The 18614-nt window shown below is 43.0% G+C and overlaps 1 protein-coding gene across 1 annotated transcript in view; it reads left to right on the top strand.

Moving 5' to 3' along the window:
- Positions 1-1373: 1373 nt before the first annotated feature.
- Positions 1374-18614, top strand: part of LOC139764464 (hemicentin-1-like) — a 253923-nt gene continuing 236682 nt past the window's right edge. Inside the window, exons 1-2 of the mRNA XM_071691018.1 lie at positions 1374-1473; positions 1694-2424. Of these exons, the coding sequence (XP_071547119.1) occupies positions 2355-2424 (70 nt within the window). The 5' untranslated portion in view covers positions 1374-1473; positions 1694-2354. The remainder of the gene's footprint in view (positions 1474-1693; positions 2425-18614) is intronic.

Genomic DNA, 18614 nt, shown 5'->3' with positions numbered 1-18614 from the left:
GGAGGGAACGAGGAGAAGAGGGAGACCAAATTGGAGGTGGAAAGATGGAGTGAAAAGGATTTTGTGTGATCGGGGCCTGAACATGCAGGAGGGTGAAAGGAGGGCAAGGAATAGAGTGAATTGGAGCGATGTGGTATACAGGGGTTGACGTGCTGTCAGTGGATTGAATCAAGGCATGTGAAGCGTCCGGGGTAAACCATGGAAAGCTGTGTAGGTATGTATATTTGCGTGTGTGGACGTGTGTATGTACATGTGTATGGGGGGGGTTGGGCCATTTCTTTCGTCTGTTTCCTTGCGCTACCTCGCAAACGCGGGAGACAGCGACAAAGTATAAAAAAAAAAAAAAAAAAAAAGGTGTTACTGTGTTCCACCTCCAAGAACGTTTCACTTCAAAGGAGTCCACATTTCCCTTCTACTGGAATCATCACAACCTCTTTCACTGAAAGAATTGGTCCCAGGGTAATAATGAATAAATGAATCATATGTATACAGAGAGAGAGAGAGAGAGAGAGAGAGAGAGAGAGAGAGAGAGAGAGAGAGAGAGAGAGAGAGAGAGAGAGAGAGATTCACGCAGTTACATAGACCACACGGATCCTATGTCCAGGCGAGGCGGTCTGGCCTTGACGCTACTTGGAGAGAGAGAGAGAGAGAGAGAGAGAGAGAGAGAGAGAGAGAGAGAGAGAGAGAGAGAGAGAGAGAGAGAGAGAGAGCAAACAAACGCATCGATAAAGATAACAATATTTCAAAAACATCGTGTGTGTGTGTGTGTGTCTATCACGACCGCTGGTCACCCAGTCCGAATACTTCGAATATATGTTTCTTTCCTGAACTTCACAAATGTGTGTGTGTGTGTGTGTGTGTGTGTGTGTGTGTCCGTCCGTATGTTCCCTTACCGAACAATATGAATATCCATTTCTCTCATATTCCATATATACCCCATTATTCCATATATATATATCCCATCTACCAGAATTTCTAAATATACTCACTTATCTACCAGAATTTCTGAATATACTCACTTATCTACCAGAATTTCTAAATATACTCACTTATCTATTTTTTTTTTTCAGAATATCGAGGCTTTGCTTCGCTTCTTCCAGGATCTGAATATCCATCTCTTTCCCCGAATACTCTCGGGCGAGTATCATAACAATTTCCCCTCCCACACATTATCAGAGGAACAGTCGCTGTCCACTAAGGTCCATTTAGATGGAGAGGGAGAGGGAGAGGGAGGGTATATTGTGGCTTTAAAACCTTATATTCAGTATAAGAAAACTTCCACAGAAGTAAAAAGGCTGCGGAGAGCGCGTGTGCAGGCGGCGCCGGGTAGTGAGGCCAGAGTGGTGAGGGAGGCAGCAGTTTCCTCCGTGAGGTCGGCCAGGGAGGGCATACGTATGAGTGCGTGTGTGTGTGTGTGGGGGAGCGCGGGAGGGTCTCTGCTCCTGCCTCTCTGCTGCTCAATACTTCCCTTAGGTCAGCAGCTCAGTGTCTCATTTGACTGTCGACTTTGGTGATTTGTGATCTTGAGTGATTTTCTGTATATATATATATATAAGATTATATAGATACATATATATATATATATATATATATATATATATATATATATATATATATATATATATATATATATATATATACGAATATATAATACATATATATATATATATATGTATCTTTTTGTTAATTCCAGCGGCAGAACGCGCAAAACATAAGTAAATTCTGTATGTTTCTCTCTTCGGATGGGGTTCCCTGGCTCGTTTCCTGAGTTAGAATCATTAGCTCCAGCTGCCGCTGCCTTGTTATCACAGGACTAGATAGTGAATCCCTCTAAGATAAAACAACAACAACAACAACAACAAATAAATAAATATAGAATGAGATATCCATTCCAAAACACTTGACGAGGAAACTAACGAATATTAACCTGGAAAAAAAAAAAGAATTAGTTACTTTTAAAGATAAGAATAAAAGATAAAATAAAGAGGTTTGAGCCATGAATCTCACTTTTTCTCTCTGGTGGATTTCGTGGTGAAGTGATTGGTAAAATACGGTTGGCGCTGGTGGTCGAAATCCAGACTCCCGTGTGGCTGGAGGCCAGTGCCGGGGCGGCGACAGTGATAACGACCAGGATATATGTGTTTGTGAGTAGTTACAGCTGGCTCACGAGAGGTAGCCCCTCCCTCCCACCCTCCCCAAGGTGGTCCCACTGGTAGGGAAACAGGGCCCGCCAGTGGTCTAGGTTGGCTGGGAACTGGAGGGAGGGCCTCTTCCAGTGGCCCCAGGTGACCCAGGAGGGTCAGGTCACCACCACCCACCCTCGAAGCCGCTGGCTCCACCCTGACATCCCAACCATGAGGGTCTACAAGCTGCTCATAGTGCTGGCCTGGGTCGTCTGCCTTCACGCCACTGAGGAGACTGACGGTAAGTGATGCCAGTTGGTTGTGGTGCATGTACCACTGTCGCCCGGGTGAGTGGTACCGTTTTGGTGCATGTACCACTGTTGCCCGGGTGAGTGGTACCGTTTTGGTGCATGTACCACTGTTGCCCGGGTGAGTGGTACCGTTTTGGTGCATATACCACTGTTGCCCGGGTGAGTGGTACCGTTTTGGTGCATGTACCACTGTTGCCCGGGTGAGTGGTACCGTTTTGGTGCATATACCACTGTTGCCCGGGTGAGTGGTACCGTTGTGGTGCATGTACCACTGTTGCCCGGATGAGCGGTACCGTTGTGGTGCATGTACCACTGTTGCCCGGGTGAGTGGTACCGTTTTGGTGCATGTACCAGTGTTGCCCGGGTGAGTGGTACCGTTGTGATGCATGTACCACTGTTGCCGGGTGAGTGGTACCGTTGTGGTGCATGTACCACTGTTGCCGGGTGAGTGGTACCGTTGTGGTGCATGTACCACTGTTGCCCGGTGAGGGGTGCTGTTGTGACGAATGATTAATCTCCCAGGAACCATTCATGACCGTACATCCTGGTTGTCCGTACACATATGGTACCAAGAGTTTGGTTGCAAGTGTTGAATCGAGTGAATTCGGTTTCCAGTGATGAGTTCTGATGGCTGGGAGTACATGGGACATTCCCAGTGGGATTAGGAAAGAAATAAATCCAAATACGAAATGTTTTTAGAAAAGTCTGACGAGAGAATCTATTTCTCACTCTCTCGTGTGTGTGCTCCAGATCAAAAGCTCACCATGTGATGATATACTACTTTAAATAAGAGGTTCAAAATGTATTTCATGATAGGGGAATGTGTGAAAGCGTTTTACCAGTTTTGAATATGGATCGAGACCATACGATGAAAGCGACCACTTTCTGTGATGATGAAAAGATCATGGACATAATGCAAGCACATCCCAGTAACGACAGATACTGTAGAAGGAGCCTAGACTACAGAAAGCCCAACCTGTAGTAGAAGGAGCCTAGACTGTAGAAGGAGCCTAGCCTTCAGAAGGAGCCTAGCCTGTAGAAGGAGCCTAGCCTTCAGTAGGAATTTAGCCTGTAGGAGGAGCTTAGATTGTAGAACGAGCTTAGCTTACAGAACGAGCCTTACTTCTTCAGATCATAGATCAAACTCATTCACGTGTCCGGACAGTTCTGGGTGAATAGCTTATGAGGAAAGCACTGTAGGACGGTCGAGGCATTAGAAAACTGGAGGGGTAAGGTATGTAAGCAGGATGAGGCACTGGAGAGTAACGTGTTACGACCGTAGACGGTTATGACAGTAATGGATCAGGACGTCCGGCAGTGAGCCACCACACCAGAGGGTCAAGACCTCACTACGCCAGCAGTAAGATAGTCAGGGTTGTTATGGAGTGACGTCGCGGAGCAGTGGGTGTTCACACACTGGTAATTCCAGGCAGTGCAGCGAGGGGGGAGCAAGTGGGTAAGACCTACATTCAGTCACTGCCTTCATGGGGCTAGGGACCAGCAGGAGGAGGTCACATACGTAATACTTTATTAGGAATGGAAACTACGATAGATGTGACTCAGACGATGACAACATGATGCATCAGTTTACGCATATTAGAAATAATAATTGTACATCCTTCCAGTGTAAACCGGTCAAAACCATATATATATATATATATATATATATATATATATATATATATATATATATATATATATATATATATATATATATATATACACACACAAACGAAACCATTTCCATTCAAGCATCTCTCTAGTGGAGTTATAACTTTGACTATTGACGAAACTTTCAACGAAAGATAATGCTTCTAGAACTGTTAAAACCATCTTCAAATTGGGGTCACTAAAAGAAATAATAAAAAAAATCAGCTACTATTATATATATATATATATATATATATATATATATATATATATATATATATATATATATATATATATATATATATATATGGTTTCGACAGATTTACAATGGAAGGATTTCCCAGGAGTGCCTTCTATCTTTATGAAGCTCTTGCAGAGCCCAGTAAGCCAGCCACGTCCACCGGTCAGGACAAGAGGTCATCAAATGTAATGATGTGTGCACGTAGATGTAGTGAGAGTGTGGGGCACTTGAGTAACGAGTGTTGGGTGCCTTTCAAAGGAGGCCATCTTGCCCACGCATCTGAGGGGCCGAGCAGGCTTGGAGCTGAAGGAACAACCTCTGGAAAAGGTTTAGTGGGTAACATTATGGAAGATAGATAGATGGATAGATAGATAGATAGCCTGATTGATTGACAGCTAGAGATACACAAACACAGAGGAATGACTTAATAGTAGAGTAATGGAAAAAGAGCAAGTTTAGGACGAGGTCAGAGCAAACTTGCGAAAAAAAAAAAAAAAAAGAAACAGTTCCCCCTGAAGAAAACGTCATCCTTAAGATACAAAACACGGGGTGTGAGGGATCTTGAGAAGGATTAAGATAAGCTGGTTAGATATTTCTAAGCTACCGGGGCATTCATTTTTTTTTTTTTTCATCCACATGAGGCACATAGAAGTTATAGAATTACGTCACAAGTAGAATTACGTCACAAGCAGAATTACGTCACAAGAGTGAGCGGAATTACCAGTCGCATCATCTGAAATGCTGAGTATAACACCAACGGAAGTACAATCATGGCAAAGGAGTGGGAGAGAGTAAGAATACCACTCATGTTTTGTAACGATACGAGACACGATATGCCACCGAAGTACTGACCTGTATTTACGATGAAGGTCGTCCGTAAAAACAATGAGTAAATAAATCCCAGAGCAAATTTAGAATTCAACTCGATTCAGAAACTCGTCGAACGATCGCCATATACTGGATTCAACGCGTGTGACAGACTGCTGTGTTTTAGTATGGCCACTCCGGTCGGTAAAAAGATTTGGGGTGGTGCTTTTATCCGGTCTGAGGTCACTAGGTGGTATTTGTCACTGTCCTTTTAAAAAGGTCGGTATAGAAAGGGGATTTTCAGGCAGGCGTATGAAAGGAATTCTTTCGTAGGGATGAAAATGATCGAACCGGAAAGGAACGAGAGGCTAAAATCAGAAGTGCCTCAGTCAACGGTGTTGGAGTGGCCAGAACAGTTCTGCAGGATTCAGTGTTGGGGACCAGTGATGCTACTCCTGATCCGAGTGAATATTACAGGAATATGCTCGCGGGAGATGCTAGGACCATGTGAGAAGCGAGGAGTGTCCATGATTGCGATGAAACGACATAGAAACGAGAGACAAACTCCAGCTCTGGCCTCTAGATGTTCGGTTGAAATAACGTTATAACCTAAGTTCACAGTAATGAAGAAGGGGCGTAGTAAGGGGGATATGTGTAAGGCAGTTTTGAGTTGAAATAACACCTTCATCGATCAACTGACCACCTCTTCTTCGTAAGAATGTTTGAAAAGTTGTCCGTCGCTGGATAACGCAAGAACTGCCCACGAGTACATGACCAAGATGGTTAATTGGAATATGTAAAAAACATCCAAAACAATTTCAGTAGTAAAGTCGTTGAAAATGTTATATAATTATTGAGATAACCCCATATTTGCCCCTTCAAGCACTTGAACAGGATGTTTAGTAAGATAGTTTTAGCCTATAATAGACACTTTCTAAAGGACACATCTCACCTTTGGTCAAAGATAGTGGAGAAAAAATGAATACATACAAGTCCAACTGAGGTGCAGTGTAAAACGAACCTGAAGCCAGGGAGATGAGTTGCAGAGAAGGAATTGTCTTCGTCTGAAAAGTCAAGGAAGAGCAGAGATATGGTTACCGTTTCTCAAGGCTGTAAATCATACTCGATGCCTGTAGTGTCGTTTATAAAGGCAAATGATACACAAGGAGGGCAACATCATGGAATTAATCAGTACACGAGTGAGGAGAGACGTGATGAAATTCTTTTGAAAGTGGTAAAGTGGCGAATCGATGGACAGGTCAACTGAAGAGACATTGTGAGCTATCATGGCAAACTCCTATGATAATATATTACACGAAGAGGACACTAGATAGAGTAAAATTCCCTTGCTAACGTTACTGTACATATGAGTAATTATGCACATGAAAAAAAAAGAATTCACACACACACACACACACACACACATATTCATATATATATATATATATATATATATATATATATATATATATATATATATATATATATATATATATATATATATATATATATATATAAGGTGGGTGACGAGGCAAAGATATGGGTGCAATAGGGGGGTGTGCGTAAGAATGGGTCATTGTCATTGAGGGCAGAGGTGGGTATGACATATGGTACAGTAATGACGAGTTTACTGTGTTGGTCAGACTCGTACGCCATGTGTGGAAAAGATCGTAGGGGTGGATGTGCAGCGAATGGCATACCCGAGACTTTACATGTTGATGTATAAAGGGTTAACTGATACCACTGAGTACATTTCACTTTGTTTATGAGCTCGTTCCTGTGGCTCTATCTTTCTCAGTAAGTTCCGAAAAAGGTTGTTGGAAAAAGATCCGAGAAGGGCCCTCAAGAACTTTACTGGGAGCCCCACCGCACTGGAAAAGATGGGAGGAGGGATTGGCGAGGTTCCTTAACCAGGAGCCTGTTGGTTTTCGACGACCTGGAGATATGTGTAAGAGATGACAGTGTTAAGAGAGTGATGTGACAGTGAGTGGAGTATGGTTGAGAGAGCTGACCAAGATATGGTGAAATGAGTTCAATTAATGGAGAGGATGAGCGAAGAGGGATTGATTGCCTCTGAGGATATATGTATCGGAAATGCAGAGAGCAAGGAGTAGGGGAAAGACCGATCTCTTGCTGCAAGGAAAGAGTGAAAAAAGCTTTCGTTTAACGGGGCTTGAGCGTTCAGTAGGGTAAAAGGCGTGCATAAATAAACTAAAGGGAAGTGGTATACAGGGGGCGACGAATTGACGTTACGTTGAAGTGGTGGCATAAGAAGTGGTCAGGGAAATAAGTGAGAAAGAATACTTCCCAAGCATTCCCTGCGTGTCACAGAAGGCGACTGAAAAGGGAGGGAGCGGAGGGCTGAAAATCCTCCCCTCCAGTTTTTCTTTTCCAAAAAAAGGAACAGAGAAGAGGGGCCACGTGAGGATTTTCCCTCATAGGCTTAGTCTTCTGTTCATAACGCTACCTCGCTAACGAGGGAAATGGCGAATATGTATGAAAAAAATATGATATATATATATATATATATATATATATATATATATATATATATATATATATATATATATATATATATATATATATATATATGTGTGTGTGGGTGTGTGTGTGTCTGTCTGTCTGTCTGTCTGTTGTACCCAGTGGTTACCGCTGCAGCTCAGGTTTAATCACCATCTGATTCTTTGCCAAATACCTCGAACATTTGTGAAACTCATTACCTTCTGATATCATAAATCAGTATATGCAAAATCTGTTCACGAAACATTTCAAACAGGAAATAATCAGGTTGATTTTAAAGTGATCAAAGCCAATCAAATTTACGTCATCCAGATTCCCGCTACAGAGGACTGTGCAGCCTTGGTGCTGCAGGGGCGCCTGGATATATATATATATATATATATATATATATATATATATATATATATATATATATATATATATATATATAATTACCCCAGGACCACTGTGATATAGTTCTGGTGACATCCGGGACCTCTTTAGCCGAAGGCTGCGCTACTTCCAGCAGTAGGGAAATGTGAACTCCTTTGACAAGACTGTAATTTCAGTGACACAGCCTCGCCAAAGGTGATAGATAGATATACAGATACGTATGCCTCTCGCCAAAGGTGATAGATAGATATACAGATACGTATGCCTCTCGCCAAAGGTGATAGATAGATATGTATGAATAGACTACCAAGAGTACATGTTTGTAGCAATGGACAAAAACAAAAGTCTTGTTGCAGGAACATGCGAGAATGTTCTCTGCATGATGAAGTTGATTCATCAGGACCAAACCCACTTATGATCATCCCCACATCATTCATCGTGATTCACTCGGTGGTGATGACTGGTCGGGAAATGACGAAAAAGTATTTTGTGCACTTGTGGTGCCTGATTATTAGATGCAGTACCTGGATATGAAATCAGGTTTTCGGTCCAGTTTCCTTCCCAAGACCACACTCATGTCATCTGGTATCGCTGTGTTATGCTTGGTGCTGACTGCTCAAGATACGATGGAAATTATATTGAATAGATTACACATCAAGTGGGACGGGCTCAACCCTCCCCCAAGCCACTTTGCCCCAGGGTCCAACCCACCCACCTCATGAACCTTACTCATTCCATCTTGTATCACTGTATTTCCTTAAACCCAGCGACAACACACCTCATGAATCTTCCCTATGCCATACTGTATCACTGTCATTTATCGGTCTGACCGATCAAGATGTATATGGAAACGTGCAAGGGACAAACACACACACAAACACACACACACACACACACTCCCATATGCAGAAAGGAGGAAAAGACAGTGTATGTATGAAGAAGGTTAAGAGAAGGGGCAACACGAGTGTAAAACTCTCTCAGTAACACACATAACGACTTTTATCTATCTATCTATCTATCTATCTATCTATCTATCTATATATATATATATATATATATATATATATATATATATATATATATATATATATATATATATTCATAGGTTTATTTCATCCCTGGGAATAGTGGAGGAAGAGTACTACCCACGTATTTCCTGAGAGGCGCAGAGGCGACAAAGAGGTGCGGGAGCGAGGAGCTGGAAATCCTCCCTTCCTGTATCACTTTCCAAAAGAAAGGACGGAGGAAGGAGCTAAGCAAGGATTTTTTCCTCTATGGCTCTGTCATTCGCTCCTCACGCTACCTCGCTAACGAATATGAAATAGCGAACAAACGTAGAAAATAATATATATATATATATATATATATATATATATATATATATATATATATATATATATATATATATATATATATATATATTGCATATGAAGGTGCATTTTCTTAGAACACATAATGCCCTCTAACAGCATGGATTCAAACCTCATACCATTTGAGTGGTCAGCGTACCCAACTACCGTGCAAATGGTAATAGGTTCGAATCCTTACTGTTGGAGGGCAATATGTGATTATATATATTTATATATATGTGTATATTTATATATATATATATATATATATATATATATATATATATATATATATATATATATATATATATATATATATATATATATATGCACTAGATCCCTCTGTAAGAAATTCTTGGAACTACCCATGATTTCTTTCCAGACTTTCCTGCAACCCAAGGCTGCACTACTTCCAGTAAGGGTGAACTGTTGACTCCTTTGGTTCTATAGTTCTGACACGAGATCTAAGTTCACGTATCCTATATCTTTCATTGATAAATCCCTTAAGCTGGTAAAGAAAAGACTTTTAATATTTAAGACTAAACCTCCCCTTGATATCAAGAATCTTTTAGTTCTTCCTTTTAGTGATGATTTTACCGTATTCCCAGTTTGCTTAAACCCCTTAATGTAAATATAACCTTCAGCAATAACAATACATTAAAGAACATCTCAATCAAAAACTCACCAAAAAAGTCTGCGGGCTGAGTTTACAGAAGCTCTTGTAAAAATTGCAATACGTTTTATGTTGGGGACACCGGTAAGAATCTTTATATTAGACTTGAGCAACATGAATATAGTATAAGAATAAGACAAGAATCAAATGCTTTGTTAAATCATGTTAAAAATTATGATTACTGTATTGACTGGAGCAACGCTAATTCAGTTATTAACTGTAATTACGTTACCACGAAAAATATAATTGAATCTTCTATTATTGAATACACAAAAAATTGTAGCATTGATATTAGTGAATGTCTAAACAAACTGCATAGCTTCTTTACAGGCAAAATTTGTAAACAGTTCCCTTTCTTGTCCTTTAAAAAATATTTATGACAGGCATGACCCAAACACCACCAACCCAAACACCACCATCCGGTAACACTTGTTTACCAGTGACGTCTTAGCTACGTCACTTCCTTGTATATCAACTGACTGTTCTACGTCTTCTAAGTCTTGTATCTCCCCTGACGACGTGATCATTTCCACTGCAGTCAGCGGGGACACAAGTGTATTGTATACCTCTCATTCTTTCGCCTGAAAACTATGTTGAGGTGCTGAGAGAGAAAGCTGGCAGTTTTCTTGTTTTTTTGCTTGATTTCAATTAGGCGGAAGTTGAGGTCATTAATAAATGAAATGACATTCTTTTCTCAAGATCTCATCATCTCTTAAACCAACTGGAAGAAAAGGATATTGCATTATCAGGTCTCAATATTTCGTACTCGTTTGCTGTTTCCTATTATGTGTTTCTCCACTTTTTTTTCTTCTTAATTCTACTGAGATTGCTATCATCCAACTTGGAAAAAAAAGCCAACCCGTTGTCTAGACGCATCATGTTTTATCATGAGGGTACTTATTGCATTCGCTGCTGAGGTCGCTACAAGAACTGGACTTCCCTTGCTGTTGGGCAGTGCTGGGCAGATAGTGGATGGTGTTGCGAGGCTTTGTCAACGTTAATGGACGGAAAGGAGAAGAGTCTCGCGAGGACCGTTTCTCTCCAACTGAGTCCATCATTTCCGTACTCCTGCTTAGGGTGTAGCCTCGAGGAAGGCCAAGCCTCATGAAAGGGGTCCTAAGGATGTATGAAATGATAATAGATAAATGGTAACCCAAGTCCATTTGCAAAACGTTTTGTCATCTGTGGACGGAAAGGACCACAATCTCTTTGAAAAACATTTGACACTAAAGAAGTCTATCATTTCCTAGTTCGAGTGTGGAGTGCATCCTTGAAGCTGCAGGAGCCATAGGAGAGGCAGGGTCCAGGGGTTCTATATACCTCGCTCTCTCCCTGTGGAGTAATGAGGGAAATACAGGAATGCACTCGTCCCTCACCAACACAAAATCATTCCAGTCTTATATGACTTTAACCTTTCCTTTGCGGGCCTGGTTTCTTTGTATTCTCTCTACCGACGGAGAAAGCACCTTAGGCACTGAACCTACTTATGTTCTACTAGTGGGAGGCCCAGTAGAGAAAATATCTATAAAGTGATAGGTTCGTATGATGAACAGACTCTCATAAGTGTAGAACACATCCAACGTAAGAGAACTGTATAGTGATGAGGAACAGCTTATGCATCGTTCTATCTGACGCTTTCCAGCATGAGGCCTAGACACTTGTAAGGAACTGGTAGGATCTCATTATATTACGTGCAAATAGACGTACGAACATTACACTTTGATTATAGATTTTTTTTAATAATTAAGGGAAAAGATATAAATAAATCCTCAGTCGCAATTTATCATTCTGAATGAACTTTTGTCGTCTTTACAATATGATCATTAATCGAGCAGCCATGATGCAGGGATGATGAATTTCCTACCGTGTAAGCTTCCCACAATTTTGGTATTGCGGTTCAGTGTTTCCCAACTCTCTGTTTCCTTTAGGCCATGTCTCAGCTCTCTCTCTCTCTCTCTCTCTCTCTCTCTCTCTCTCTCTCTCTCTCTCTCTCTCTCTCTCTCTCTCTCTCTCTCACTGGGTCCTCTCCCCATTTCTTTTTCACGCAGACTCCCCCTCTCTCTCTTTTATTTCATTTTGCCAACCCAGTGAGAGACTCCTCACGCAGTACCTCTTCACCCAGTCTCTCATCTTCCTCTAGCAGTGTGTTGCATGGGATCCGAATTCTTCCTGTCGTCACCTTCTGTGACAAGTCTCTGGTGCGTCTCGTCAGTCTGCAGAACTCTCGAGTGCTGGTGATGGTGCTGAAGGCGGGTGAGACACGCGCGGGGGAGAGAGGGTATTATCATTCAATATAATCAATGCCACCGGAATGGGGACAATGGCATCGTGCGGGACACCTCCAGTTCAGCGCAGAAATCTTTATTTCATTAAGGCTTTGACTGGCTTCAGATCACACTGAATGGCCAGTCAGTTCAGAACACGACGTAACGAGAAATGGTGAATAGATTCTCTTTCTTGTGGGGATCAGTCCGAGAACCCGCTCCTCATACTACAGTTTTGCCAAACTGTTGATGTAGCCATGACTGTCTTTTTTTCCTCTGTTCTCTAATAACTGGACTTTGATCATACTTCAAAATTCCTCCCAGTTCTATAGCTAAGGATTCATTTAAGGAAATCACAAGCGATATTTCATGACCAGCATATAATAAAAATTAGGGATTGGAAAAGAACCACAGAGTTCTTTCAGTACTTCAAATGGTTAAGTCATTCTTCTAGCCGTAACAATCAGCAATTTCTGCGGTGTAGGGTTTAATGGTCAACTGATCTGATTGGATATTTGGTCTTTAGGCCAAAGGTCATTTTCTAAGGACCACAGCGTCAAGCTACATTCACTGACCAAAAATACATCAACACCATCTTCAGGTGTTGAGGATAAGGCTAAGACAGCATACAGTTACTGTTTCCAGTTTGTCTCGTATTATGTTGTGGTCCGTAGGTGACACACACACACGCACACACACACACACACACACACACACACACACACACACACACACCAGGTGACTGAAAATACCATGGGTAAATAGAGAATATCAGGGTTGAGTTCTTATTTAAGGTAGCAAGGTAGCAGGTCAGGTCTAGTAGCTTCGGGAGTTGGGCGTCTCTGCCTATAATACTTCATCATCCTATCCAATACGACCGAGTAGCGATGATTTTTGCTGGAGACCATTTTTGTCGAAATAGAAATCTTTTACCCCGATAGGACCTGCCGTCTTTAGTGACTTGTTTCTGTGTCCTTCCATGATCTTATCTTTCCATTTCGTTCCTTCACTCCTGTATTATCTGCTGTTTCCCTTTTATCATTTCCTCGTTCTCCTCCATTCAGTTTTTATCACTTATCCATGTATTCTTCCCCATGACTCCTCTTCTGGAAATATCCTCACTGTTTCTCTTTATCCAGTGATTCGCCATTCCATTCCTCTCCATCTGGTTTGTCTTCGCTTCACTGTCTTCCTTCATCATATATCCTCCCTTAGAGTCCCCTGTCACCATGGGTCCCTCCACCTCGCGTTTCTTGTCATCATTTGTTTCCCTTAGCGTCTTTGTCACCATGTTTCCCACTCACCATCTAAACGTCCCCCCTACCCTGAACTCAGCGTGTCTCGTCTTCACTGGTTGTCTCAACACACAATGTCTCACTCCGCCTCTATAGTTTGAGTCTAATCCCTCTCTCCCTCCTACTCTCGTCTCTCCCCTCACTACGGGCTATGGCTCAATGTCTCCTCTCCCTGTTTCTTCTTATCCTGCGTATCTCCGTCCTTCTCCCTACCGACTGCCTCCTCTCGCCTTGTCTCTTCAGAGGGTCTCTCTCTCTCTCTCTCTCTCTCTCTCTCTCTCTCTCTCTCTCTCTCTCTCTCTCTCTCTCTCTCTCTCTCTCTCTACTCCTGCTCAGTCAAACGCCGCCCAGCGGGTTGTCACTCAGTGGTATTTCGCTCAAGCTCTCCTCGCCGTCTGAACCCCCAATGCTGTATTTCCCTGCCTAGTGGCTATCCTCCACGTCTCTCTCTGGGCCGTACACGCCGTGTACCTTGGCTGTGTCGGAGGGGCGGCTGCGCCCTCTGAGGCAATTGTCTCACTTTACTGCTAATGCTCCCGCGGCATGGGGCCAGAGGCCGGCCTCAGAGGCGAGGGTGGAGGGAGTCGTGGGAGCGAAACGATGGAAGGACGCGAGGATGCGGGATGGGGAAGGCGAAAAGGTGTAAAGAACTAGGAGTAAGGAAAATAGAAAATAGAAAAGATATATCAACACTTCTACATGAAGAGAACGAAGATGAGAAATGAGGAATGAAAGATAAAGAAGTGGGAGATGTAAAGTGATGATATAAGAGATTATAAGGACGGTTTAAAAGGAATGAAGAAATAATTACGAGCACGAGGGATAGTGAGAGAACGCAGGTCACAGAATGAATGCAAAAGGAATGTGAAATGTCAAAGGGACGGGGATGTGCGTGCGTACGTACGTACTTTAGAAGTGAAAAGAGAGAGCGAAAAAGAAACAAAGAAAAAGATGATTGAAAGGGAGGGAGATCTAGAAAGAAATATAATATAAGGAAGAAAACATAGAGAAAAAGAACCAAGGAACAACATCAGAACAGTAACAATACAATACTAATTAATTCCTGTGCAAAAGCATTAGACATGAACGTAGCGAAATTAAGATATTTGGGAAGTGGAAAAGGAGAAGAATCATGGGTCAGGAGAAAAAATGTTAGGGAGAAGATGAGAACAGAGAGAGGAATAACATAAAGAGAAATATAAAGATTAATTGAAAATATGACAACCTCAAAACTGTGCCTGCCCCTGAAGCTTCAAGGTTGCGCAACAATCAGTAGCAGGGAAAGGATGGAATCCTTCGGGAGTGGAAAGCTCTTCCACAAGATTTTTACTCCTTCTTGTTCATTAATTATGATACAGCCTCCCTGATGAAGACTCTTCACTCGTTAACCACATGCAAGCGAAGTGCTCCACACGCACGCCCACAGACACACACTCATATATATATATATATATATATATATATATATATATATATATATATATATATATATATATATATATATATATATATTCATCTATTTATATATATACACTGCCTCTTGCCCAGTCTCTCTCTCTCTCTCTCTCTCTCTCTCTCTCTCTCTCTCTCTCTCTCTCTCTCTCTCTCTCTCTCTCTCTCTCTGTCTCCTTACAATATATATATATATATATATATATATATATATATATATATATATATTGTAAGGAGAGAGAGAAAGCCTGGGCAAGAGGCGGCACATGCAGCTCTGTGCTAAAGAAAGGCGGTAAATACACAAGGAGGAGGAGAGGACACGCGAGGGTGTGGAGACCAGGTGAGGGTGCTGGAGCCGAGGCCCTGGGAGGGAGAGCAACGCCCGGAGAAGAGGGTGAGGGTAGGAGGCAGGAGGAGAAGGAGAGGGTGAGATCAGGAGGAGTAGGAGAGGGCGAGGGCAGGAGGCGGGAGGAGGGGAGGGTGAGGGCAGGAGGAGAGGGTGAGGGTAGGAGGAGGAGGAGAGGGTGAGGGTAGGAGGCAGGAGGAGAGGGCGAGGGCAGGAGGAGGAGGAGGAGAGAGTGAGGGTAGAAGGCTGGATTAGGGGAGGGTGAGGGCAGGAGGAGGAGGAGAGGGTAAGGATAGGAGGAGGGAGAGGAGAGGAGAACTGATAGGGTCAAGTTGTGCCAATCACCCCACCACACTCCTCCCTTCAACCCACCACACTCCTTCCTTCATCCCACCATACTCCTCCCTTCAACCCACCAAACTCCTCCCTTCACCCCACCACACTCCTCCCTTCAACCCACCAAACTCCTCCCTTCACCCCACCACACTCCTCCCTTCAACCCACCAAACTCCTCCCTTCACCCCATCACACTCCTCCCTTCATCCCACCACACTCCTCCCTTCAACCCACCAAACTCCTCCCTTCACCCCACCACACTCCTCCCTTCATCCCACCAAACTCCTCCCTTCACCCCACCACACTCCTCCCTTCATCCCACCAAACTCCTCCCTTCACCCCACCACACTCCTCCCTTCAACCCACCAAACTCCTCCCTTCACCCCACCACACTCCTCCCTTCATCCCACCACACTCCTCCCTTCATCCCACCAAACTCCTCCCTTCACCCCACCATACTCCTCCCTTCACCCCGCCACATTCCTCCCTTCACCCCGCCACACTCCCCCACTTACACAGACAGATATCGCCTCGACAGTTACCGCATCGGCCTGTCCAGCGCCAGACAAATCAATAAGTGAGCAAACTGTGGAGAAAACATTTGGCGTAAGTTTCTTTTGGTCTGTCTACTTACATGAAGGCAATAAATCACACTGCGACTTACTTGTGGTGCAAGAGATCGCACTGTGACTTACGTGTGGTGCAAGAGATCGCACTGTGACTTACGTGTGGTGCAAGAGATCGCACTGTGACTTACGTGTGGTGCAAGAGATCGCACTGTGACTTACGTGTGGTGCAAGAGATCGCACTGTGACTTACGTGTGGTGCAAGAGATCGCACTGTGACTTACGTGTGGTGCAAGAGATCGCACTGTGACTTACGTGTGGTGCAAGAGATCGCACTGTGACTTACGTGTGGTGCAAGAGATCGCACTGTGACTTACGTGTGGTGCAAGAGATCGCACTGTGACTTACGTGTGGCGCAAGAGATCGCACTGTGACTTACGTGTGATCACGCTGTGACTTACGTGTGGTGCAAGAGATCGCACTGTGACTTACGTGTGGTGCAAGAGATCGCACTGCGACTTACGTGTGGTGCAAGAGATCGCACTGTGACACGTGTGGTGCAAGAGATCGCACTGCGACTTACGTGTGGTGCAAGAGATCGCACTGCGACTTACGTGTGGTGCAAGAGATCGCACTGTGACTTACGTGTGGCGCAAGAGATCGCATTGTGACTTACGTGTGATCACGCCGTGACTTACGGGTGGTGCAATAGATTACGCTGTGACTTACATGTGTGCGAGACATCATGCTGTGACTTGTGTGTGGTGCAATATATTACACTATGACTTACATGTGTGCAACAGATTATATTCTGGCTTACACATGTGCAATAGATTACACTGTGACTTACATGTGTGCAATAGATTTTACTTTGACTTACATGTGTGCGATCGATTATACTCTGACTTACATATGTGCAATACATTACACTGCAACTTACATATATGCAACAGATTACACTGACTTAAATGTATTCAATTGAGTATGATGCAACTTATATTGACATATATGTGTGCAACAGATTATACATACACTGTGACTTACTTGTGTAGAATACATAAACTATGACTTACATGTGTATAACTGAATACACTGAGACTTAAATGTGTGCAAATGATTACACTGTCTCGTACAGGTGCACAGCAGATTACACCGACGTACATGCCTGCAATATCTTACTTATTCTGTGACTAACCAGAGTGCAATAGATTTCACTATGACTTATACGTGTGTATAAGATTATACTGAGACTTACGTATGTGCAACTGACTACACTGTGACTTACATGTGAGCAGTGAATCACACTTTGACTTACATGTGAGCAGTGAATCACACTTTGACTTACATGTGGGCAATAGATTACACTGTGACTTACATGTGGGCAATAGATTACACTGTGACTTACATAGGTGCGATAGACTGCGCTATGACCTCTAACTCCCTGAGATGAGAAAGACAATCTTCTAAACATGGTTATAATGATAAGCTCATCTCTTCATCAACGCATTAAGGAGACAGTTCGTAACCCCCCATATATAATAACACATGTAGCGCGTGTCTCGTTCATTCTCTGCCAAATTCTATACATGGTCTCTAACACAGAGCCGCTAGATGGCCTTGGGATCCATGACGTAAGTAACCTTAGGATCCATGACGTAATCGAAGTCCTCATTTGCACTGCCTATGACGTTTTCCAAAGTCGTAGTTCACTCCTCTCTCTCTCTCTCTCTCTCTCTCTCTCTCTCTCTCTCTCTCTCTCTCTCTCTCTCTCTCTCTCTCTCTCTCTGTTTCCTCTTTACTTTTAACTGTTCCAGTTTGAATAATGATGACAAAGAAGACCTCACGGTTTACGTTCGTCCAAGCTATCCATTACGGAGTTTTAATCTAGACAAGAAAGTGTGGTGCTTTGATATATATACTGACGCCAAATTTACTCATGAAGAAATCTCCTGTTTTAAAGCTGGAAGTATGTTCCATATGTCTGTTCATGGCTGTAGCTCGTGCTTTTTTCGTGTTTACCCATCTGTATTCTTTACGGGGGAGGGAGTTTTACACTCGTCGAGCCCCATCTCTTTGTGTGAGATTACTATTTGTGATATCTATTTGTGTCTTACCGGGAAAGAGTTTTACAATTGTGATGCCCGTCTTCTTTACCTTATATATGTATGCCACACACACACACACACACACACACACACACACACACACACACACACACACACACACACACACACCCAACTTATGCCATTCTATCGACCAGTCTCTAGGGGGATGTGAACAGCTGGGTGGACTGTGGACCGACTGCCGCG

This window comes from Panulirus ornatus, chromosome 4 (assembly GCF_036320965.1).
Source record: "Panulirus ornatus isolate Po-2019 chromosome 4, ASM3632096v1, whole genome shotgun sequence".
NCBI lineage: Eukaryota > Metazoa > Arthropoda > Malacostraca > Decapoda > Palinuridae > Panulirus > Panulirus ornatus.
This window is presented reverse-complemented; position numbering and strand designations above follow the sequence as displayed.